Below are 27783 nucleotides of genomic sequence, written 5' to 3' on the forward strand. Positions count from 1 at the left end.
CTAAAATGCCCATACCCATTTATTTGCCCATGGGAATAGTACTCCAAGTGTAAATACGCCAAGTAATGGTCCTCCAAGCATACCAAACAGAATATAGGATACCTGAAATAATAAAGGTCATACACAAAAAAAACCTACTGTTTTTAAATAAATTTGCTTTTTTATTATTTTGTTTGGCTGCGATCTCAAAATCAAATATATAACATGATTATCTATTAAATAACCGATTGTGAAACCAACATATTTTTTCAACATGACACTAAGGCGTATTGTTATTTTTTCTTGTATATTTCATTGTGGAGTAACTATAATCAGGAAACACTGTCAAAGTTGTGTGCGAATGTTATTGGTTTCTATGTGTTTTATTGTGTCAATGATATCAATCAAGATTAATGTACCCATTAATTCTTGCTCCTGAGCTAATACAGTTTCACACATCTATATATCCTCTATATATCTTTACAAATATGTTAATTCAAATATTCAAAAGCCAAGTATTGGCATTTATTCCATTTTAATGTTACCTGTAATATAGATCCACCCAGCTGAGAAACGATGTAAGCAATCAAAAGACAAACTCCTCCACAGACAATAACTAAAAAGAAAATTAATAAATTTCTAGTTGTTTGATAACTGCTATACTAATACCTACAAAAATAAATGGGGAAATCTTTACTCGATATGTTGGAAGAAGTATTTGTAAAACTTTCTTTACCAATACTCATTACTTGCCTTATTCGTCCGAGGTCAATGCATGATTTGTTTCTGTTTTGATGCTCTTGAATGTTTTATGTAATAGGTTTTTTCTTTCTTTTAGTTTTGAACGATCACCAGAAACATGCGTCGTGTACACAGATGACATACAATGACACGTTGGTCTAATATATAATTATCATCTTTTCTGTGGAGCACACTATTTAAAACATAGAGACGAATTTCCTATAAAGATTGTTTCATTAAAGCCGCATATTAGAAATTTCTTTTCATAATAATATTCAAACAAATTTTGAAAGAAACAGACATGAATTCAGTCTTTCGTTCGTGTCTTTAAAGGGGCTAGAAGATACAAAGGCGACATTCAAAGCTCAAGTCTACAGAAACTGTTCACGTCATAGTAAAACACGACATTCAAAGCTCGTCTACAGAAACTGTTCACGTCATAGCAAAACACGACATTCAAAGCTCGTCTACAGAAACTGTTCAAGTCATAGCAAAACACGACATTCAAAGCTCAAGTCTACAGAAACTGTTCACGCCATAGCAAAACACGACATTCAAAGCTCAAGTCTACAGAAACTGTTCACGTCATAGCAAAACACGACATTTAAAGCTCAAGTCTACAGAAACTGTTCACGCCATAGCAAAACACGACATTCAAAGCTCAAGTCTACAGAAACTGTTCACGCCATAGCAAAACACGACATTCAAAGCTCAAGTCTACAGAAACTGTTCACGCCATAGCAAAACACGACATTCAAAGCTCAAGTCTACAGAAACTGTTCACGCCTAAGCTCAAGTCTACAGAAACTGTTCACGCCATAGCTCAAGTCTACAGAAACTGTTCACGCCATAGCTCAAGTCTACAGAAACTGTTCACGCCAAAGCTCAAGTCTACAGAAACTGTTCACGCCATGGCAAAACACCAGTATTTCATATACAAATATAGGCAACAGTAGCATACCGCCGTATAAATCAAAAGTCAACAAATCAAGATTACAAACTAAAACCGAGGGTAACACATAAACTATATGAAGAAAAAGTAAAAAAACATAAAAGTACAGAACTCCGATGACAATTCAAATAGGAAAGTCCCTAATCAAAAGGCAAAATCAAAATCAAAAGCTCAAACACATCAAACGAATTGATAACAACTGTCATATTCCTAACTTGATACAGGAACACATCGTAACAACAGAAACACTGAAACAAACGCCAACATATATAACTGAGCAACACAATCCCAATCAATAATGTTCAGTGGGGGATCTCAAGTGCTCCATACGATAACGGTGACAAGATTCATTCAGTGTTAAGATCGAATTTGTTTTTAAAACAATTGTAAAACATCCGTTGTGAAACAGATTTGTCATAACGGTCAACCTACTGATGGCACTCATAAAACATTATTAAGAAGAGCTCCTATAGTTTTCTATTTGAATGACGACTTTTTGTTGAAAAACTATTAAATAATTTAGAAAAGTATAAGTGTTTGTTTTCTCTTATAGTTTTAAATTTGAATGCCGATTTTTTGTTCGAAAACTATTAAATAGTGTAAAATGGTATAAGTGTCTTTGCTCTTATAGTTTTCTATTTGAATGCCGATATTTTGTTCGAAAACTATTAAATAGTGTAAAAAAGTATAAGCGTTTGTTGCTCCTATAGTTTTCTATTTGAATGCCGATTTTTCGTTGAAAAACTATCAAATAGTGTAAAAATAGTATAAACGTTTTGTTTGTTTTTCTTGTTGTCAAATTTTGTCTGATAGAACACACATATTTTTGTAACGTTAGTACTTCCAATTTCATTCTTAAATTATGATGCGATTTAAAGAACTTAAAGTAAGTGGTGTACTTGATCTTTTTTTCGCTGCGCTACTCGTATTGGGTGAACATAGTTTTCTATAGTAGCGCATACATTGTTACCCCGTTTTCTAGATTCTGTGCCGTCATATTGTTCATTGTTCAAACCATGTTGGTTGCTGGAATGTACAGCATATATTTTAGTGTGCACGGAAAAACAGTTTTACATAACCACGTTGTGTGCCTTTTTGTTTCATGTGCTGACGTCTGTCTCTATTATTACAATTATCTGGACAAACTAGTGTAGATTAAACAATATATCATTTACTGTTCAATGTTGAACTTGGTAAACTCAACACATGTTAGGGCCTTTTTAACTTTGTTTCTGTTCATCTGTTTTGCTCTTTTTTGAAATGTTTGGATGATGTCAACTCCAAAAAAGCGGTTCAAACGCACGAAAGAAAAAATACTCAGTGTTTTTATAAGGGGTTTGATAGGGACAATACAATGGATATTTCATATTTCAAAAGCTAAACTTACTAGCCATTTTTGAAAGCACAGTCTTTGCTAATGATGTCATTTTCGGAAAACATGGCTTTACAAAATCTTCCAGCAAAATGGCAGCAATAGCATTATATCCAGATGATATCGTACTACAAAGATGAAACATTCATAAGTCTGTTATCACTGTTTCAATTCATTCTGCTTCCCTTTTAAGACAATACAAGACATTATTCTATCATTCAAAGTAAACAATTGTTATGAATTCGCACATCTCTTTGAATGCGAGTGGTGTTTTAATTATGCGGCAAATCGTATAAGAAGATTGATATTCTGTCCGCCCATCTCCAATTATCCTTGCATTAACTTACATGGGCCATATGTGATATGTTGTTTAAAGGCTATATTTTTGCAAGTATCTAACATACATATCTCTCTCATTGGTCAACTTTACTTACGCTACCGAATGGATTTATAATATTTTTTCTCCTCCTGAATATGCCCGAATTATTTTCAAGTAGACGTTAAACAAACTACAAGCAGTCGATCAATATTTCCTCGTTTTCTCCACATTTATTTCTTGTACAGCAGCCACCTGCATCCGGATCAGGTATTTCTTTTACAAAAAGTATTTTAAAAAACCAAAAATAAAAAGTTTCCTTGTTGTTATCTAATTTCTTCTAAACGATTTGTAGTGTATCGAACGCCATTAGGTAACAACAATATTGCATTGATGTTTTAACATTAACGTACCTCAAACTTCCACTGAACACACATGATATAACAAGTCCTGGTAAACCAGCTATATGTCCTACAAGGTCCATTGTGAAAAGTGGTATCAGCTGTCAAATTGAATCATTCCTCAATTATTAACAGTTTACCATTTATGTTAATCAACATTATAGTTTGGTAACAATTTATGACGCGATGGAAACAACAGAATTCGTTTTTTTTTTTTTTTTTTTTTTGTGGTTGGGATAGTTTCTTATTTACTTATAAAGATACACATATATTCGTCCACACCAAGAACAACATAAATTGCGTGCAGTATTGACCCTGAATTCTTTTTGTTTTGTTCGCCTTATTAAGTGATGAATTGATAATGCATGTCAGATGTGGAAAAATAACACGCATTCGTTTTGAATCATAATGATTAAGAAGATAAGTTCAAGGATTTCAATACAGAAAGTTCGATTACGAATTACACTTTGTTGCAGGGTATTTCTGTTAGGTGCACAAATGTATGACTATTTTTGAAAGTGTTAAATATTTTATTAGTTGCCCAAAATACGGTTGACCTTTAAGAAAATGACCTAAAATAATCACATTTCTCGTTGTGTAGGCTTTTCAATTATCTTTAAAAACTGAATTATTTGATAGGCATAATGTATATGATTGTCACTGAAAGTTATAATATTGACATTGTTCATAAATAACATCAAGTTTATATAATAAGGTTAAAAAGCTTGTAGAAGATCACACTATTATTTCAGAACATAATTAGTCCATCATATGGGAACTAAATCACCATGTCAGTAAACCGAAATGTAAGTACAAGTCACTGGGACAAGTACGATCTTTCATTTCGCATGTAATAAAACATGTAAAAATTAATAACTTATAACAATTAACAACCGCACTATTAAACGGTTGATACGGTGCTTTTTGTCCGCAATTCGCTTTTTGTCCGCTTTTGCTTTTTGTCCGATAATTTTGCTTTTTGTCCGAAACTTTTGCTTTTTGTCCGTTGCTTTTTGTCCGTTTTGCCTTTTGTCCGATTATTTTGCTTTTTGTCCGAAACTTTTGCTTTTTGTCCGTTGCTTTTTGTCCGTTTTGCCTTTTGTCCGATTATTTTGCTTTTTGTCCGAAACTTTTGCTTTTTGTCCGTTGCTTTTTGTCCGTTTTGCTTTTTGTCCGATAATTTTGCTTTATGTCCGATATAAAATGTGTATATTTTTGGCAGGTTTCATTTTGAACTTTAAAATACCATGTCCTTTTAGGAGTTAAATACAGACCATACTCACATTATAAATGATTTGTACATGAAATTTCATGTCTTTTACAATATATCGCATTACCTCTAAATTGGCTCGAAGCACTAATATCCTAGACCCGTAGGTGTTGGTCAACAGAGGGCAAGGGGGATACTCTTGTATATCCCTAAGTCTAAAAAACAACTATTGAAACCTGGCTAAACTAAGACATACTCCAGGTAGGCCATTATACCATACCCGAACGAGTTTGTCAACAATGAGTTAAAAGGGGGATGAATTAGCCCGGTATATAACGAAGTTGAAATAAACTGTTGCCCGCTGGCTAAACTAAGAAATTATCCATGCGGGCTATAATATGAGAGGTAGAGGAAGGGATTGCCTCTATAAAATGACCATGAGCACGTATGACCTAGACCCGTACGAGTTAGTCAGCAAAGTGTAAGGTTGGTACCCTAGTATATAATAAAGTCGAACTAAACTATTGCTGGATGGCTAAGAGATTCTCCGCGTGGGCCATGATACCAGAGGTAGAGGTTGTCATTGCCTCTAAAATGGCCTAAATCACTTATTCCCTAGAGAAGTACGCGGTATCATCAAAGGGTTTAAAAGGGAGTTGGAACCTCTGTTTACAAAGAAGTCGAAATAAATTATTGCCGGCTTGCTTAAGTACGAGATTCTCCAAGTTGGCCATTAATCCTAGGTTAAATGTGTGCATTGCCTTTTAAATGGCTGATAAAACTAACGCCCTAGACCTGTACGAGTTTGTCAGCAAAAGGTTAAAGGGGGGATGCGATGCCTCTTTTTACAACGAAAATATAAATTAAGCCGACTGGCCTAACTAAGAGATTCTATAGGCGGGGTATTATATCAGAGGATGAGGTAGGCATTACCTCTAACATAGCCATAACACGTATGTCCCAGACCCGTGTAAGTTAATCAGCAAAGGGTAAGGGGGGTACCTAAGTATATCACAAAGTCGAAATAAACTATTGCTGGCTGGCTAAACGAAGAGATTCTCCACATGGGCCATGATACCAGAGGTAGAAGTGGCCATAGCCTCAAAAATGGCCACTTATGCCGTAGACCCATACCAGTGCTTCAGCAAAGTGTTAAAAGGGGGAGGTGGTATCTATGTTTACAACGAAGTCGAAATGAATTATTGCCGGCTGGCCAAAAAAAGAAATTCTCCACATAGGCCATTATAACAAAGGTAGTGGTGGACATTGCATCTAAAATGGCCCATACTTCTTATTCCATTGATCTGTACGAGTTTGTCAGCAAAGGGTAAGGAGGGTACCCTGGTATATAACAAAGTCGAAATAAACTATTGCCGGATGGCCAAAAATAAAAGATGATCCACGTTTATCATGATACCAGAGGTAGAGGTGGGCCTTGCCTTTAAAATGGTTTATAACACTTATGCCAGCAAAAGGAAAGGAGGGTATTCTAGTATATCGCAAAGTCGTTATGAAATATTGCCGGCTGTTCAAACTACGAGATTCACCACATGGGCCATGCTACCAGAGGTATAGGTGGTCATTGCCTTTAAAATAGCCTATAGCACTTATATGACATATACCCGTACGAGTTTGTCAGTAAAGAGCTAAAATGAGGAGGTGGTACCTCTGTTCACATTAAAGTCAAAATAACTGTAGCCGGTAGGCCAAACTCCGGGATTCTCTACGTGGATCATTATACCAGAGGTAGAGGTTTGTTTCGACTTCGTTGTAAACAAAGGTAACACCTTTTATTTTTAACCCCTTGCAGGCAAAATCGTACAGGTCTTTGGAACTAGTGTTATATGCCATTTTAAAGGCAATTACCATATCTATCTCTGGTAAAATGGCCTACGTGGAGAACCTCTTAGTTTGGCCAGCCGGCAATACTTTATTTCGACTTTGTTGTAAACAGAGGTACCATCTCCCCCTTTTGATTCATTATTGTCAAACTCGTACGGGTCTAGGGCATAAGTGCTATATGAAATTTGTATGGCAATGCCCTCCTCTATCTCTGGTAAAATGGCCTACGTGGAGAATCTTTTAGTTTGGCCAGCCGGCAATTATTAAAGTGTATTTCGACTTCGTTGCAAACAGAGGTACCACCTTACCCTTTTAATTCATTGTTGTCAAACTCGCACGGGTCTTGGGCCTAAGTGATCTGTGCCTTTTTTAAGGCAATGTCTACTTCTACCTCTGGCATCATACCCCACGCGGAGAATCTCTTGGCCAGCCGGCAATTGTTTATTTCGACTTTTTTATATACCAAGGTACTTCCCTAACCCTTTGCTGACTTACTCGCTGGCTTATCCCTTATTGTAAGTATGTAAGTTCAATAAATATAAGACTATATGCCAGGTCTTTCTGACAACCAATTACAAACAAATTGGGGTTTATCTAATGAGGCTTTTCCCAGGATGCAATTGCTCGTAGACTGTATACAGTTGACCAAATAATCCACAAATTCCGCAAAAGGATCTTTTAATTATAGGCCATGTCCATTTAGACATTAAGCAACAAAAGCCCAGCATGACCGATGCATTTGTCTTTAACATCTCCGATATTGATTCCGCATGGCCTTCCAATTGACATGAGTGTCCATTGGTGTTCATTGTTAAACCTTTGGAGCTATATCAGTTTGTGTGGAAATTAAGAGCACGATGACCTTCCCTTGGTGATAACAACATGACCAACAACCATATCGTGTGTTACCAAAAGCCGTCAGCGATAGTCACACCGACAATTTGCTACCTTCGTGGACAAAAGCCTGGCTTTTCGCTGGATCCTTATTAACATCTAGTGTTGTCACTACCATTTGCTGTAGAGATTTAGTTGCACAACATAACAGAAACATTCTTTGTAAATACTCTATGTTGATATTTTGACATTTTGATGGTTCATATACCAACTGTAGCCGAAAAATGATAATGAAACATTTCTGTTTAATATCGATCTATTGTTGGAATTGTAAATTTTCATATTCAATTTTTGTTTGTTTAAAGATGACCATTTTAAATAAAGATTTTCATTTTTTTAAAAAGCAAGTGTTAGACTTGTGCTTTTATTGCCACTCAGTTCATATAACCTGTCATTTTAGTCGAGCCTGTAACTTTTGTTGCAGAAAGCTCGACATATGAATAGTGATCCGGCGGCGGCGGCGGCGGCGGCGTAAGTTAACTTCTGAAAAGCTTAATATTTTAGAAGGTGGAAGAATTGGATGCTTCATACTCTGTATATAGATGCCTCATGTTACGAAGTTTCTGTCAGTCACATGTCCAATGTCCTTGACCTCATTTTCATGGTTCAGTGATCACTTGAAAAAAAAGTTCAGAATTTTTGTAATGTTGAATTCTCTCTTATTATAAGTAATAGGATAACTATATTTGGTATGTGCGTACCTTGCAAGGTACTCATGCCCGTCAGACAGTTTTCACTTGACCTCGACTTCATTTCGTGGATCAGTGAACAAAGGTTAGAATAAGTTTTGGTGGTCAAGTCCACATCTCAGATACTATAAGCAACAGGGCTAGTATATTCGGTGTATGGAAGGACTGTAAGGTGTACATGTCCAACTGGCAGGTGTCATCTGACCTTGACCTCATTTTCACGGTTCAGTGGTTATAGTTAAATTTTTCTGTCTTGGTCTGTTTTTCTCATACTTTATGCAATGAGTCTACAATATTTGTTGTATGGAATGATTGTAAGGTGTACATGTCTAGCGGGAAGATATCATCTGACCTTGACCTCATTTTCATGGTTCAGTGGTCAAAGTTCAGTTTTTGAGTTTTAGTCTTTTTATCTAATATTATATGCCAAAGGTCACTATATTTGGTGCATGAAAATATCTTATGATCTATATATATAAGTCTCCCAGGTTTTATTTGACCATGACCTCAATTTCACGGTTCATTGCACAGTGTCAAGTTTTTGTGTTTTGGTCTGTTTTTCTTAAACTATAAGTAATAGGTCAAGTATATTTGTTGTATCGAAGAATTGTTAGCTGTTCATGTCTGCCTGGTATGGTTCGTCTGACCTTTACCTCATTTTCATAATTCATTTGGTCTTTGATTAGCTATCTTGGTTAATGTTAAGTTTATGTGGCAGTTGTAATAAATCTTTATACTTCGGGCTATCAACATAATATTAATGATGAGTAAAGTAGGCGAGACATTTCAGTGTGTGCACTCTTATTTAAATGTGCTTATTTATCCGAGTCCTGGACTGCATTCCAGTGGCTTTCATTCTTTTACTTTTGTGTAAATTTTATACAGATCAGTATTTTTTCAAATGTTTTACCAATATTTTAGCTGCATGTAACATCTTGAACACTCAGAACAGCAAAACAAAATTTAGATTTCAGAAATAAATAGCCTTTAGTCATCGACGAATAGCCGATGATTTCAAGAGTTGTTTCCGTTAAAGGATGATTCCTTTTTTTTGTGCAATACTTGCTCTTTCGGAGGCTCGAGGGTAATTTCAGCAAAAATTTTATTATTTTTGTTTACATTACAAATTTTATTTATTACACTATTAGTTATAACTTTATGAATTGGCTAAAAAATCAACCCAAAAAATCGAATGATTTTGGCCTCAGATTTATTTTTCAAATGTTTATATCACTGTAAAAGCTCCAAATTGTCTCCCTTTAGTGCAATAATGACATTTTGTTTTGGCATTAGAATTAAAATGTCTTTTTCAACTCATCGGTGACCTATAGATATTTTTCAAATATGCTTTACGTAAACTAAACAGTTGTAAAATTAAATCGATTTCTGTAATTTAGTTCTTTTTTTATTTCGATATATATATCTCTCTATTCCTCCTATTAGTTCAACTTAAAAAAGTACCTTAACAAAAATGGTTGCTTCTTTCGAGGGCAGATTGTGAGCTTAAGTGAACGATAACCCCATGTTTTTATTTGATTTTTCTATTTAGTATATGATAAAAGTTCATCTATAGAAAAACAAGCAAAATCCTACATGTATATTTAGAAAATAATGGATTAATACCCTCCAGTCCCCTTAACGACAAAAAAAATAAATAGAACATTACGTTTAAGTATCACCTACAGTATTTTACAACCTCCATTGGTGATACATTATATGTATTTCTGCTGTTGTTTTATATAAGTTATTGTCCTGAATAAACATCTTTATGCGTTTTTGCGTTTTTGCGTTTCAGTTTTTATTGTGAAATTTCTTCAATCAGCCAAGACAAACTTTAAATTTCGCCTTAACGATGTTTTCGCGAGAAATCCATGTACTATTATCGAATTACTACATTTAATCATTGTCTAGTGCCCTAAAATGAGATTTTCCGGGACGCTGGGTTTGAAATGGGATACCCTATTTAATGTAAACAATATTTGCAATCTTTTCAAAAAGATGCAGATGGGAATTTTCGTTCCTTATGAAAGTGTTCGCAAGGAGTTAAATTATAAACTCCTTATAGGATTATCAAAAAGCAACTATTAAGGACCCCCTTGGAATAAAGATCTTCCAAGACAACGTGTTCGAGAGTTTGAGTTTAATTCATGACTTTTTAAAACTTAATGGACGGAGCAGGATTATCTTACTCTTCCAGTTAACCATACATCATCACAGTTGCATTGGTTCTTGTTGCTCAGATTTTAAATTTCAATGATTTCGTCCGAGACCACAATTGTCGTCCCTTGATTTTCGTTATAAGTCCCTAGTGATAACAGTGGGTTACTTGCCAATAATTTTTATACCCCTTCCAAATTTATTTCTCCTTGTTTAATGCCTCACATTGTAAGTAGGGGGGGGGGGGGGGTGAAATTACACTGTAAAAAAATTTGGGTCCAGAATTTTACAGGAAAGTAGTGATTTGGTCCAGCTGAAAAAGGTTAAAAATTAGCACTTCGGAAGCTGTCAAAAGATTTCAAGACACCCTAAACACAAAATTGTCCATATTTTGAGTTAGACGCGATGAAGTTTTCTATAATTTTGATATAATTTGTCCCAAAATTAGTACAATACACTGTAAAAGTTTCATTGAGAAAGCGCAGGTGGGATTTTTTTAAATTTTCATTTATGTTCTAAAAGAAATGCACTACGAATTAATTGTGTTCTCGGACCATTTGTTTTGTGGACTGTTGTGTATCTTGTTGTTTTTCATTCAGCTGCGGCTTTGTTGGTTTGTTTCAACCCTTTTTAGTGTGATTATCCTTTGGTACACTTTGCCTCTCTCTTATATATGATATCGCAATAATTATATATATGTTAGCGTTCATATACATTTATATGGATACAATATTGAATTAAAATAGATATAATAATTAGATGAGTGAAAAAAAGAAAATGAAGTAATAATTGTACGTGTGAGGAGTTGGCATTCTTATAAAAAAGAAGATGTGGTATTATTGCAAATGAGACAACTATCCACAAAAGACCAAAATGACACAGACATTAACAGCATTAGGTCACCGTACGGCCTTCAACAATGAGGAAAGCCCATACAGCATAGTCAGCTATAAAAGGCCCCGATAAGACAATGTAAAACAATTCAAACGAGAAAACTAACGGCCTTATTTATGTCAAAAAAATAAATGAAAAAACAAATATGTAACACATAAACAAACGACAACCACTGAATATACAGGCTCCTGACTTGGTACAGGCACATACATAAATAATGTGGCGAGGTTAAAGTCTTTTACACTAGAAATATTTTAGATCTTGTTATATAGACTAATTCTTATTCATTCTGGTCGTAAGTTAGTCTGTCATTCTCAAACGTGTGAGCAATGGTGTACGTACACCAATTTGTAGAATACATGGGATATTCAAAGACTTAAACGAACGTTAAGTCTCAGAGGCATGACTTTTTATTAGTTGTTAGTGGCTTTGAAATAGCTGTCAGATAACTGCGAGTACTCTCAGATCTGTTCATAGTGACTTTTTGTGTCGGGATGTATAAGTACCCGGCCACGTCCACTTGTATTTGTGTCTATCTGATGAGTTAAGCCTTTTTCAACTGATTTTTATAGTTCGTTCTTATGTTGTACTGGTATACCACTGTCCCAGGTTAGGGGGAGGGTTGGGATCCCGCTAATATGTTTAACTCCGGCACATAATTTAAATCTGTGCCTGTCCCAAGTCAGGAGCCTGTAATTCAGTGGTTGTCGTTTGTTTATGTGTTACATATTTGTTTTTCGTTAATTTTTTTACTTAAATAAGGCCGTTAGTTTTCTCGTTTGAATTATTTTACATTGTCTTATCGGGGCCTTTATAGCTGACTATGCGGTATGGGCTTTGCTCATTTTTGAAGGTCGTACGGTGACCTATAGTTGTTAATGTTTGTGTCATTTTGGTCTTTTGTGGATAGTTGTCTCATTGGCAATCATACCACATCTTCTTTTTTATATGCTCGAAACTTTAGAATAGTTTAGAAATTTATCAAATCAAATAATCCTTGAGTGATGGTTTCGTTATTGAAATTCTAAATTGATGTTTAACCGCGCTAAATATTATATATGATAATCATACGAATAAGTCAGGAACGGAGTTTCAATCTGTAATTCAATAGTTGTTGTTTGTTTCTGTATTTGTTTGTTGTATAGTGTTTTGTAAATCAATGGTTTTCTCGTTTGAATAGTTTTATCATTATGTTAAATGGTGTCGGCGTTTGCTACATGTGGAAGTGCACACATTTACGACATGTTATTGCTTAAACGCACAGTTTCGTCTTCCCGCTAATAATATATAGTCACCATTTGCACTTATATGCGAATGGCCGATTGACAGTCGCTCCAAAATATTTTGCAACATTTCAGTTAAAAAAAAAACTTTTTTAAGTCTGGTTATATTTTCGTCATATTTCCAACAACTTTATTTTTCTTAAACATTACAAATATTACAAATATAACAAACAAACAAACTTCATTTTTGGAACACTATCACAAAGTTTACGTAATACATGTGTAGCTATTTATTTAGATAAACTGTATTAATCCATACATTTCGGAATTATTTAGCAACTATATCCAAATGACGAGGAAGTTCGAGGTTATTCAAGTAATAAGATTAAGGAAACTTTGGTTAACACAACAGCATTTTCAACAAAGTAGTTTATTTTTGTTTGACAAACTCGAAAAGAGGGGGAAAAGTAATAAAATGGTTACTTAAGCATTTACTTAATTTCTATCACGAAATAAATGCGTTTAATATTTTAGATACAGATACAATATAGTGCATTCGTAAATGTAAAACACTTTTTAATAGAAAATTTAAAAGAGATACATCAACAGTGTTTATTTTAGAATTGCTCAAGTCTGTAGGGCTTATTCCCGATTGTCCCACTTTTTTTTAAATTAAGAGCTCATATTGTCCCACATGAAAAGTTCTGACTGGTCCACATTATTTTATGAGGCGAAATGTTCTTATCCCTTGCTAGATTGTCTCTATGGTTTTGTTTCAGATATATAAGCCAAAATCTACATTTTATGCGATGCTCTTCTTTTAGACATTGCGGCCATCTTAATTATTGGGCGGGGTCATCGGATACTTTTTTGAAACTAAATACCCTAAGGATGATTTTGGCCATGTTTGCTTTAATTTTGCCAGTAGTTTCAGAAGAGAAGATTTTTGTAAAAATTAATGACGACGACGAATAATGAGAAAATGAGAAAAGCTCACTTAGTCCTATGGTCCAGGTGAGCTAAAAAGCAAAACGGACAAAAAGCAACGGACAAAAAGCAAAAGTGTCGGACAAAAAGCAAAATTATCGGACAAAAAGCAAAACGGACAAAAAGCTACGGACAAAAAGCAAAAGTATCGGACAAAAAGCAAAATTATCGGACAAAAAGCAAAACGGACAAAAAGCAACGGACAAAAAGCAAAAGTATCGGACAAAAAGCAAAATAATCGGACAAAAAGCAAAAGCGGACAAAAAGCAAATCGCGGACAAAAAGCACCGTATCAAACGGTGTCACAAAATGTTCACAAAAAATTCAAAACATAATAATTCTACAAAATAAGTATATTAAAGGTTCAAAAGGTTCTAACAAATGATTTATGAAAGAGACAACTGATTTTTCTTTCATTTTTCATTTGTATCACTATGTATTAAAATTACTTTTAATGTCAGTTTTATGAGTATGATTTTCAGTTACAAAAAATGTTTTAGTAAGAAAAGTGTAATACATAATTTCTTCCTAAAATATCTTTATGAGCCTGGAACAGACCTTAAACAGATGACTTTACCGTATTTGTGACTATTTGTTAAGTGAGTTTATCCTTTTGAAAGGATCACAGTAGGACATCCCCTATACATTGGTGTATACATTTAACTGTCAGTTTTCCTTTGTTGCGCAGTCATTTGATTAAAATAACGCAAGTACTGTCACACATACTGCTCTATAATTAAGATTCAGGGTATATTGATATCAGTAACAGATTTCGCAACCACGAACTGGTTTATCGTTATCACATGAGTGTGTCATACATTATCTTACATATCAATGAACTTCAATCATTCTTACATCACTCAACTTCGGAATTTATTTGGCCATTTTTAAGTTTTTTGATTTAAGCCTCACTGACAAGTCGTTTGTAGACAAAACGCGTCTTTCGTATACAGTTGTAATCCTTGTATCTGCGATGAGTTTACAAAACTTTGAATTTTTCGAAAAACTAAGGATTTTCTTATCCCAGGAATAGATTACATTTGCGTATTTGGCATAACTCTTTGGGATTTTGGGTCCTCAATTCTCTTCAACTTTGTACTTGTTAGAATGTATATTTTTTTTTTATCTGAGCGTCACTGATGAGTCTTATGAAGACGAAACGCGAGTCTGGCGTATTAAATTATAATCCTGGTACCTTTGATAACCAATCAGTTTAAACATATTTATTTATAGTGGATTAGGAAACAATTTTTGCAACTTATATTAATCCCTTTCCACTTTGCGGGTGCGAGTGCTGCATTGTAGCGGCATTAACCTACTCTTTTTCGAAATCTACAAGAGTGTCTTTTACGTGCAAGAGATATGGTTCTCTCTTAACACGGGTCAGTCATTTATCCGACGGACTAGCATCATTTCCTCAAGACCATACTCGCAAATGGTGTCAAGGGAGAGCCGAAATTTAAGTCTCTGAAATTTTCATCCCGGCCCGGGAATCAAACCAGGAAGCTTTGCGTTAGTAGTCCGATGCACTAACCACTACATCACGGCTGATACTTAATTAAAATACCACTTGGATGGAGAGTTGTCTCATTGGCACTCATTCCAAATCTTCCTATATCTATATACTTTTGAACAATTGTACCTGATCAGATTTCTGGATTATCTCTAAGGAAACTGGGTCACAAGTACTAAAATAAGTATACATGGTTAAACCAACCAAACACACCAAAGTCAATACGGCACACATACCAGGTAAGTTCAACCATAATGCCCTGGAATATATGTTACTTATATATTTACAAAAAAATAATAATTTGAAAGCGACGTTTCATAGCCGCGCTTTTAAACTTTGCTTGTAGACGTAACACGCTTCTAGCTTATTCAATTTGAAATATTATGTTTATTATACATTTATCTTCGTTTTTTGTGTTATTTTGATTTGTTATATGACTTTTCCTTGTTTTTAGTTTTGACTTAGTACTTTTTGTTTGATTTTGAATTTTGTATACCCTTTCACTTCGATATTACTAGTCAGGTTTGTTTATCCCCCCTTTTTTTAATGATAATCAGTTTATATTTGTATTAATATTCTTGTTCATTTTTATCATAGCTAAAGAGTTAGCATTATACACATGCTATTTACCTTGTTTCGTATAATCAACACAATAGTCAAATCACAACAACACAACAAGTTTTAAAAAATGCATCCATTAGGTTCAAAGGTATTGATTCTGTATAATTATACATTTCAAAATATTCAAATCATCACGTGAAATTTTGTTAATCTCTTGTGAGCAGTAAAGGCAACTGGGGACTAATAATCAAGTGAAATGTAATAGAATTGAGAATGGAAATGGGGAATGTGCCAAAGAGACAACAACCCGACCATAGAGCAGACAACAGCAGAAGGTCACCAAAATGTCTTCAATGCAACGAGAAATTCTCGTAAGCATATTTTGTGTACAAAGTTATGGATGCACTCACCACGACATACGGCTCATTTGTTAACGGAAAAATGCCTGTACACAGTCAGGAATACAACAGTTGTTTTCCATTCATTTGTTGTATGTGAGCTTTTGATATTGTTTTTTTTATAAGGGACTTTCTGTTTTGAATTTTTCTTGGAGTTCGGTATTTTAAAAATTATTTTAAACTTATAAGGGGGCGTATTCCGAACCCAAATTGAATAAAAAAAATCTGGTCCTACAGATGATAAAAACAAAATCTGAATCAAGAGTTTCCCCATACAATATAGTGTTAAATGTTGAAAAAAAAAATGATTACCAGCATCGAAAAAAAACCCAACTGAATAAAACGTTTGCGCGGAAAAATTTCTGACTCGGATAAATAAACAAAATACCCTCCTTTTTTAAGTTAAGTGGTTGCTTCTTTATGAAAGCCATTTTGATGATTTGTAGTAGTTTAATGCTACTAAAGATGTCTCGATTAAGCTTGAGAAAACGTAGGCTGCAGCAGTGTGTTTACAGACGAAGAAGAAGGATTGATATGTTAGGGATGACTACATTTCTATTTTTTTCTGTTTGTTTCAAATGGTATTTCTTCTCCAAGGAGTATTTGGCAAAGGGAGGGGGTAATGTTTTTTTTTTTTAGTTTTAAGTGTAATTTTACGGATCCGAGATACTAGACAAACAATACATTTACCTCACACTTTTTAAGTAATGCATTTATAAGTGAATCGTTATTTGAGTGAAGACCAGTGGCAAATATTTCTGTGTAAGTCAAGTCGATTCGGAAAAAACCTATATTTTTAAAAGAAATTATGTGTTCGGCAATGATGCTGCTTTGAGTCTTGAAAAGGGCTTAATAAAGCTACGTTAATTTTTTTTTCTAAAAAAAAAAATATTTATCAGTTTAGACAAATATTTCTGTAAAGAACTTTTATTGATAATTGTTATAAATATCAATTTTATTCAAACATCGTTTCTCCTTAAATATACACGGTGAAACTAATGTTTTAAATGCCTAGTTTTGTGTACACTTAATCTAAACAAGGCCTACATCGAGTATCGACTGCATGTAGACAAAACATGATTTACACTACATGTAAACATTGAGTTTTATCAATGGGAACGTAATTTTGTTTAGTATACGTGTGAGTTACACTTACACAACACCGAGTTTAGGTCAATGTGAACACGGCCTAAGTCATTCAAACCGTTTGTACTTTCTATATCTCCATACTTGACTTGATAAAAATAAAATTCTATGCCGTACTACTGAATCGAAAAGATAAGTGCATTGGTCTCATGAATTATAAAAAAAAATAATAGACAGTCAATGAAAATAACATACAGTTTCGCTTTTCTCAGAGAAGGCAGAGACAGAACACGCTGAACCTGTGCTTGGTTAATTCCGTATACTGCTGTCCAAAACAAACCACCACCAACTACAACGTTCCAGAAAGTATGGCGAACTGTAGGATCAACGTTCATGCTGAAACGATTTGTAAATAGTATGACAAAATATCAATGGATATAATCGACTAAACCTTTCACCAATAAAGTAAGATTGTTCATGCAAATAAGTTTCTATTTAAAGAAGATTTGACAAAAAAAAAAACAGTCCTCTATAGTTTACAAAACTTTAAATATTTGAAAAACTAAGATTTTTCTACCTCAGGAATAGATTACCTTAACTGTATCAAAACTTTTAGGAATTTTAGGTCCTCAATGCTCTTTAACTTCGTACTTTATTTGGCCTTTTTAACATGTTTTAATTCCAGCTTCACTGATGAGTCTTTTGTAGACGACACGCGCGTCTGACGCATATATAAGATTTCAATCCTAGTATCTATGATGAGTTTATTTGCATCCATCCAGTCGTTGGGTTTTCTCTTATGAATTGATTCACATAATATCAGGCCTATTAAATCCTTTACGTATACGGTATGGATTTTGTTGATTGTTTGAGGTCGTACACCACCTTATATTTGTTTGCATCCTTATCTTTTAATGGATAGTTATTTCTTTAATTTATTTGTTATATATACTTGTACTCTTACATAAAAATTTTGATTCTTTCATTCTGGTCTGCCACATTCCATACTACATCTATACCGCCTACCTTCATACATCCTGCGATAAGCAACGTGAACATACCAGCAAACATAACCATCATCTGAAAGGAGTCCGTCCACACCACGGCTTTCATTCCACCCTAAATATATAACATTGAAGTATAATTTTGGAATCTGTTATATCCACCAGAGCTTTTATACAGTTGGAACAAACACTATTATCAATTTTCAAATTGGACGAACACCAGACTGCACCCAAAAAGATATCAAAGGTACCAGGATTATAATTTGATACGCCAGACGCACGTTTCGTCTTCACACGACTCATCAGTGACTCTCAGATAAAAAAGTTGTAAAGCCAAATAAATACAAAGTTGAAGAGCATTGAGGACCAAAAATTCCAAAAATTTGTGCCAAATACGGCTATGGTAATCTATTCCTGGGATAAGAAAATCTTTAGTATTTCGAAAAATTCAAAGTTTGTAAACAGGAAATTTATACAAATGACCATATAATTGATATTCATGTCAACACCGAAGTGCTGACTACTGGGCTGGTGATACAATCCGGGACGAAACGTCCACCAGCAGTGGCATTTCCCCAGTGGTATAAAAAGTTATCAAAGGTACCAGGATTATAATTTAATACGTCAGACGCGAGTTTCGTCTTCACAAGACTCATCAGTGATGCTCAGATAAAAAATGTTATAAAGCCAAATAAATACAAAGTTGAAGAGCATTGAGGACCCAAAATTCCAAAAAGTTGTACCAAATACGGCTAAGGTAATCTATTCCTGGGATAAGATTTAATATATTTAATGCGTTTCCCTCGGTTTTAGTTTGTTACCCCGATTTTGATTTTTGTCCATGGATTTATGAGTTTTGAACAGCGGTATACTACTGTTGCCTTTATTTATAAGAAAATCTTTAGTATTTCGAAAAAAATCAATTGATAATCTACAAAGAAAAGTCATAGAGGACGAAGTTTAAGTATAGTACACTCAAATGTCGTAATCATACATTTTTAAATATAAAAGTTATTTTTATGACTTATTGAAAATAAAACTTTACCACTTTAGGCCAGTTCGGCACAACTTTGTTATCGGTTTTTGATGCTTGTCAACCTTGTACCAGACTTAACTATACACTGTTTTGATTTGACCGATACTGAATTACTTTGGTAGCTTTAATAATATTAGATACACACTGGTTAAATGGGTGTTCTAAATATTACAGTGTAGTAAAAAGTAAAATCACAAAAATACTGAACTTAGAGGAAAATCAATTCGGAAAGTCCATAATCACATTACAAAATCAAATAACAAAACGCATCAAAAACGAATGGACAAGAGCTGTCATGTTCCTGACTTGGTACAGGCATTTTCAAATGTAGAAAATGGTGGATTAAGCCTGGTTTTATAGCGCTAACCCTCTCACTTTGATGACAGTCTCATCAAATTCCGTTATATTTACATTGATGCGTTAACTAAACAGACACAATAAATAAAATAGTCAAAGTATGGGTATATCAGTCATCATCGTATAACAATTTTAAAAGGGAACAATTTAACAGAACACAAACACATCTATCTACAAACACATTCATTGATTTGTGTGTTGTCTGACGTCAGAAAATTGTATACGTCACATAAATTTGTCGTTCAATGTGCATGTAAACAATTTTAAAATTTATATAGGCAATGTTAGCATAAAGGGTTAAAAAATCAAAAGTATGTAAGAATAAATATCAGAAATAGACCGAGATTGAAAATAGTTCAAAAGTTATATATAGAATTTATAAGAATCCACAAATAGTTAATTCCACTATCAGTCATCATCGTATAACAATTTTAAAAAGAACAATTTAACAGAAAACAAAAACATCTATCTACAAACACATTCATTGATTTGAGTGTTTGACGTCAGAAAATTTTATACGTCACATAAATTTGTCGTTCAATGTGCATACAAACAATTTTAAAATTTACATAGGCAATGTAAGCATATAGGGTTAAAACATCAAACGTATGTAAATAAGAATATATAGACTTTATAAGAATCCACAAATAGTAAATTCCACTACGCGATTGAATGATTTTGACGTTTATGGTTCAACGTATTTTGTAATTCATAATAGAAATATATCATAATGACATAAACTAGAACAATATCAACACTGACGGGATCTTTTTAAAGTACAGAGTCACGTTACAAGAACCAAAGAAATACAAAAAGTCGCATATACAAAGCACGACACCAAAAATTGAAAGACAATACAAACACATTGACGAGATGTATAAGTACCGAGCCACGTCAAACGGATATCACATAAAACCATTCAACAGTAAAAGTAATATTAATAATAGAACAAAGAGAAATGAAAGAACTATAAAACACGTTGTTAAGATGATAAACAACATCAGTACGCAGAATCTATACATCAAGACCATCGTGTATTATTTGTGAAGTTGATACGGAATATTTATCAACAAGGTCATTGTACCTTTCTATGAACTTTTTTAGAAAAAGGATGAGACGTTCTTTGACATACCCCTGGTTCATTAACTTTCTACTCAGACACTGATGACGTTTTACAAAGTCTGAGTAGGAGCTGCAAGCTCTTGAATATCGAAATATGCAGGTGAAGTTGGTATATTGCTACTAAGGTTGGGGAAATTTATAATTTCAAAATTAAAATCGTCTCGTTTGTCATAGATTCTGGTACTGAGATGACTGTGTAAGTCAAATTCGAGATATAAGTCTAAAAATGAGGCGGAGGAAGCCGTGTCTGTTGTTTCTTTAATCTCTAGTTCTGGGGGATATATTAATGGAACCCAATCAGAAAAGTTCGGATTGTTTATGGAAAGAACATCATCAATATGTAATTGATCTAGTAATGGTTTGATTGGTTACAAAAAAACTGGCAAACTAATTATATTGCACACATAATGAACTGATAAGGTTGCTTTAAATTTGAAAAAAAATATTGACAAATCAAGATTGATTAGAAATAAAAAAAAAGTTAGAGAAAGCGATTGTTTAATCGTCTGGTGAAGATCAACATAAATAATTAGTAACAACTATAAGTAAATAATTCATTATGTTGTAGGGTGATTTATTTGTTTACTAGTATTTGAATATTATTAACTGTAATTTGTAAAACAAATTTTTTGAATACTTATGACGTTCCTTACCAATGTTGTATAGAATGTACACACTACTCCAACTGCTACAACAGAGCCCCACAAACTGATGCCGGTAACTAAACGAAAACATAGATAATGGCCATAATGAAAAAGTAAACGTTTTGTGATATGTTTTCTAGGTTTATTCTTTCGTAACAGAATTCATAAAGTCACCGCAAGTTTCAGGTGGGATGACGAGTATCTCATATCTAAAATGTGTGTCTTTGTTTATGCTTCGTATCAATCGGATGGTTCAAGCCCTTTCAAACTATGTTTTTTAAAGTTTGATCTAATGTTGTGTTGCTGCATATTGTCTGAATTTGATATAATGTTGTGTTGCTGCATAATTGTCTGATGTTGGGGACGATGGTTTGATTTGGTGGTCTGAAATAATATTAACTCTGTCATATTTTGTATGCATCTTTTAAAAATCTGTAGACCGCAATTCAGTGGCTGTCTTTTATTGTAGCTGTTTGTTATATATGATATTCGTTTATTGTGCAAGCAAAGAACATGCCGTAAGTGCTCTCATTTTCTCGCTTGAATTGTTTTACTTTCTTCATGCCATTGACGGCTTTTTTGCTCCTTGTTGAAGGTGGCACGATGAAAATTAATTGTTTACTTCATTTTGTCTTGTTATTTTCTTGTGCGGCAATCATACCATTTTTAAATCTTATTGTCGCAAACACATTTGCCACCTTTTATTAAACTATTCTTTGTGATTGGTAATCATTAAAGCAAAGATAAAGATAACATGCAAATAAGCTTCTTTATATGTTCACTCTATACGGACTTCGTTAACAGGGTATTTTCCTCACAAAAAGCCCTGCCCTAACAGAGGTGACAGAAAGAACGATGACAATCGCAACTACTTTTATATAATTAGGTTTTTCTTCTCAATATTTGTTCGAACATTTTTTTTGTCTTGTTGAAATGCCTTTGAAATCATTCGAACAAAGTCTTTTTTTCAACTAATTCAATTAGTTATTGCAATTACCTGTATTCATTTTTTTTGCAACGTAAGTCTTGTTTATGATACCTATATCTTTTCTTTTCTTTTTTCTAGCAAGGAACATTAGTAATGTCCGATTATCAAGACTCTACAAATTATCTTTGAGGTTTAGAGGTCATAAATACAATTTAAAGGATCTGTTCAAAAGTTGACCAAAAGAGTGTTCAAAGACAAAGGGTTTATGAATAAATATCTAACTAACATAATTGTAAAAATTCAAAATCATAAGCTAACATAGAAAAATATTTTTGGAAATAAAGTCATATGAAATGAGTTTCTTGCAATTACAATGTTTATGAAATTATTTAACAAACATGCATCTATACTAAACCTAGTCATGATCTATGCACGCTATTTTATATTTATTACGAATCTGCTACAATTATCAACAAATAATATTTCATTTCATTGATTGTTGATCTCAAGCTAATAACATTTCGATTTTATTACGAAAGTTTCCAAGATCATTACATTGATTTTAAGAATATAAACCTTTCGTCAATCTCTTAGAATTTCTTAGTTTGACGTATATAGTTGAGTCGTTTGTGTTTTCTCTTATTTTTGAGAAATTGAGATAAGACGTGGCACGGTACTTTTCTATCCCAAATTCATGTATTTGGTTTTCATGTTATATTTGTTATTCTCGTGGTGTTTTGTCTGATGCTTGGTCCGTTTCTGTGTGTGTTACGTTTCGGTGTTATGTCGTTGTTCTCCTCTTATATTTAATGCGTTTCCCTCGGTTTTAGTTTGTTACCCCGATTTTGTTTTTTGTCCATGGATTTATGAGTTTTGAACAGCGGTATACTACTGTTGCCTTTATATATCATTATTGACAACGAAATTACCACAATTTACTTGTACAAATCAATATTATCAAATGATGAAATTCGAAAATAGCCATGTAATTTGTAAACATATATCGCATAAGTAATCCGGTCATGATTCGTATTGTATATGCAATATTCTTGATCTAAAGGTGACATATTAAACGAATATTATACATGCATTTAGTCATTCGAAGGCAATCTTAATGAGAATTATAGAGTACGATAGAAAAGTAAAATTCACCAGCAGTCAAAATTAAAGATTGACCAGAGAGTATGAAAAACATGAATATTCATACCGGAATTCAAGAACTCAGAGCTGATGATGGACAATATAGTACGATAGCCATGTAAATTTAAAAGCACTCAGACCTAAAGAACTATATACATTTCAAATAAACTTACCAGCGCTCAAAGCAAGAGATGGACCATATAGTACGATAGACATGTAAAACAACTGAAATAGAAACGGTGATTTTTTATCCATTGGTACGTTGCATTATTGTTGATATCGTTGATAGTTAACAAACATTGCTTTGGAAATAACAATAGAGTAAATTAAGTCATCACAGATACATGCAGTAAAAACTATGTTTTAAACTAAAACTTATATACTGACATGATTCATAACATATACAAAAGTCATGTACTTATTCAAAATTCCTCGTTTGATTTATCAAATAAATTATATATACATTAAGGTTCCGATTTCTTCAGGTTATTTGACCTTCGATTAAATTAATTTAGCTATTCCGCTCCCGTTCTTTGCTGTCATATATCCTTTAACGTTGCGGATAATTAATGCATACCTGACGCAAGCATAACATTAGGTGGAATTGAAAAAAAAAAATCGTACAACGTTAATATGGGTGACAAATGAAGAAGGAAAATGTAGAAAATTTGTAAATAAACTTCACACGGTACGAAAGCTATTAACCCGCGAACGACAACATCCGGATCAGTTATCTTGATAATAGTATTCTACTATCAATCTGTTTTCTAACATAAAGGTATGTTTAAGGTGAACAGATTCCGTTTATGAATGAGAATTTCGCCTATGCAAAATGAATAAGAAACAGTTTAAATATGTTAACTAATAAGATGCATATAACCTTATAAACTTGAAATCTAAAGCTCACAATCAACAGCAACGCCTTAAATGCATTTGGATGTGAACAATAAAAGCATATTCTAATATTATACAAGTTCTTCCTTGATAAGTTGACAAATTATCAAAATATTCAATTGATTGTATAATTGTTGTTTGTAGTTTTCTTTGGATTATGTCTGTATCAAATTATGGCTTTTGTAAATCATATATTTCGTGTCTTCAGAAATCTCTTGTCTGCTTGCTAATTCAGCCAATTTTATCATTATATTGTTGTATTACAGAAATTCAAACAACAATTTTATTTTCCTGTCAAATAGAATAATTATGTACATTTCATATTGGGTTTTCAATGAATAGTTGTACATAAAAGTGTAGCCGATGATCACAAGTTACAACACATGTAAAATTAAGAATCGCGTTTTGATTAATCCCCAAAGTACGAGAGTGTGATCGGTCTGTTGCGACAAAAGGCGCCAAATACTGGCAAAATTAATGAAAGTATTTGGAAGACTCTTTTGAAGCAGTCTATGGTCGCTATGATTGTTCAATAAAAAAGCTATAGAATTTGCCATTTTAGAATCTAATGCATCCTGGGTAATATTTTCAAAAGTGTACACCAAAACGTCGTGATTGGTTAAAAATTTCACAAACAATGAAAATTCAACTAATGGCGTTACGTTATTTTCATTTTGGGGTACGAAGATGAAAATACCCATGGTTTTCAGACTCTGAAATGACCAATTGTTAATACTTACCATCCAAACCAAATAAACTATACAGGAAATGATCCTAACAACTCCTCCAAATCTCAGTTGAATATACTGAAACAAATAATAACAGTTTTTATATTGCATAGCCAGTAGAGCATGATTTAATTGAAGGAAATGATTAGGACCTAAAACTATTTTAATGCATGACTGAATATAAAGAATAATGTAGGAACTGCAATTTTTCATTTACCATTTAGGGTTTCAAAATAAAAAAGAACTATATTCATAGTTAACGTGCATTTTATACAAATAAGGGGTAATTTTTTCCAACTACTTGTTGATTTGTCAAATGTACTGATATCAAATAGTTTATGGTAAAACAATTAGGGTCCATTTTTTTTGCAATTGACGTGTGATATATTTTCTTTGCATTATGCAGATGTATAATTGTAGGACGTGTAGTGCAGGAAATTAACAAACATATGAATTGATATTTAGTTACCAAATTATAAAAGTATAGCCAAAGTTTTCAAATATAAAACAAAAGTTAATTTACAATAACACATAAGTTAATTTACAAAATTTGATTTGTAAAGCAGAATACTTAACAAAGAATACAATGTTCATTACAAACATTTTTACTATTTAGAGAATTCAATATCTAGTGCATTTTATTGCCAAGAATAAAATTGAGCATGCACATGTCTGCATATTTTGTTTCATATAATGGTATAATGCAGTCTGATCGGTTTGATGTTTGTGAAATAGAAACGACTGATAATAAAGATATGAAATAAATTTTATTCATTAAAGTGTCTTTATTTCTGCGACAATGAGATATACTGCTCTCGTCTAGTCCATGAACAAGAATTTCTATTTGGTGACCACGTGTAGAAATTTCGATAATACATTTAGCAAATGACCTACTAGTCATTGACCTCAAACTTCATAAGCATGTAGCGGAAAGGTGTTTTTGAATAACTTTCAATTAAGTGTACGAAAATGTAACCACACCATATGCATTACATAATAACAAAATGTAACTTTCTCTGTATACTCGCTTTATCAAAGGAAAGAAATTGGTAAAACATTTAAAGTTAGATATATTTTGTACTAATCTATATGCATTTATTCTTAAATGTGTTACCTCTGGGTATATACGAGACGCAAGTATGTTTTAATGTAAGATGTTTGACAGATTCAAAGTTAATGTTAGTGTTTTGTAAAATTGTATAATTTACTTTATTCGATTATTAAAATCATTTTTAGTTTTAAAAAATAAAAATCACCTGCCGTGTTAAACTAATTGAAGAACATAACTATTAAAGATGAAAAAAATTGATGTTCTAACAATCCAGCAACGCCTGCACATATAATATCTATCTGCCGGTTGATACAATATTCTAGAGTCCTACCGAATTAAAGTTGTCACCGGGTTTGTACATACATTACATAACGGGCACCACATTTAAAGCAGGATATGCTTACTCTCCCTGAGGACCTGCATTTACCCGCGGGAATTTACCACCACGTTTTGATGTGATCGTCTGCTTTCAGTTTTTTACATTGTGTTTTGTATACTTTCTGATTTTTAATGGTTTATCAGTTTTTGTCATGATCAGTTAGATTTGACTTATGAGTTTGAATATCCCGTTGGTATCTTTTGGCTCTCTTTTATCGAAAAAAAAAAAACAAACCAGCACAGTTTGATAGTCTTATCCAAATTATGTTGTACAATGAATATGGTAAAAATTCAAACACATGGGTACCACCAAGGTAGAAGAATACTGCAATGCAAGTATGAACTGTTACTGAAGCAAACAAGACAAAATCACGATGGCATGAAACATGCTAATGACACTACCATTGTAGAAACCAGAGTGATCATAGGCAGTGAGAAAGAAGTAGATAGAAAAAAAATACAATTCAAAGTTGAATGACAAAAACACCGAGCACATTAGTTATACGAAGATGACGAAAACTTGAATAAAGATATTTGATGAGGCAGATGCAGATATTACAAAAGTCAGACTTACCTAAAGCTCGCTGCTGACATCTAGGTTGAAAATTAATGAAGATATGAGACAATATCATATACGAGAAATTGGAGCTTACCTCAAATACGGTTAGTGAAACCAAGATTATAAATACTTGGGTAAATATATAAGCTAAGACGGTATCAGATATAGCTTTACCTCAAATACACTAGAAACACTAAGATTGTAAAATACTGGAATGATGATATGAGCTGCAACCAATAGCAGGTGCGACATATATAGCTTTCATACACGTTAAGTGACAACAAGATGGTAAGCTACTGTAATAAAGATATTAGCTGTGACAGAAGCAGATAACAAAACATCAGGCTTACCTCAAACACACTGGTGACACCAAGGTTGTAAAATACTGGAATGAAGATATGAGCTGACGCCGTAGCAGCCAAGACAAATCCTATAGAAATAAGCCAGTACATCGTGTTGTACTTATAAACTTCAGCTGGTGTTCCTAGCAGAGTTATCGCTGAGATGAAGCTAGAGAGAAGTGACAGGGTGACAGGAAATACGGATAAGTTACGCCCTGCCAACAGGAATTCTTTCTCGTTATTACTATTTCTGTCTTTAATTGCATAGAAAAGTCCTATTGTAGCAGACACCAAAAGAGTAAGTCCAAACACAACATAATCAGCAACATGAAAGAGCGTTGATTCTCCTCTCTCAAAAGTATACGAATAAGTTCTATTCCACATAA

The 27783-nt window shown here is 33.3% G+C and overlaps 1 protein-coding gene across 1 annotated transcript; it reads right to left on the reverse strand.

Moving 5' to 3' along the window:
• LOC143046455 (sodium-coupled monocarboxylate transporter 2-like) lies at positions 1-27783 on the reverse strand. The gene is made up of 11 exons (XM_076219615.1): positions 27407-27783; positions 25081-25146; positions 23620-23671; positions 21388-21455; positions 18180-18334; positions 17471-17611; positions 15300-15429; positions 3774-3862; positions 3060-3172; positions 525-595; positions 1-102 (listed from the first exon to the last, which is right to left on the reverse strand). The coding sequence occupies exons 1-11, from the start codon at positions 27779-27781 to the stop codon at positions 1-3; spliced, it is 1362 nt and encodes a 453-aa protein (XP_076075730.1). The 5' UTR covers positions 27782-27783.

The sequence above is a fragment of the Mytilus galloprovincialis genome, chromosome 9, assembly GCF_965363235.1.
Source record: "Mytilus galloprovincialis chromosome 9, xbMytGall1.hap1.1, whole genome shotgun sequence".
Lineage (NCBI taxonomy): Eukaryota > Metazoa > Mollusca > Bivalvia > Mytilida > Mytilidae > Mytilus > Mytilus galloprovincialis.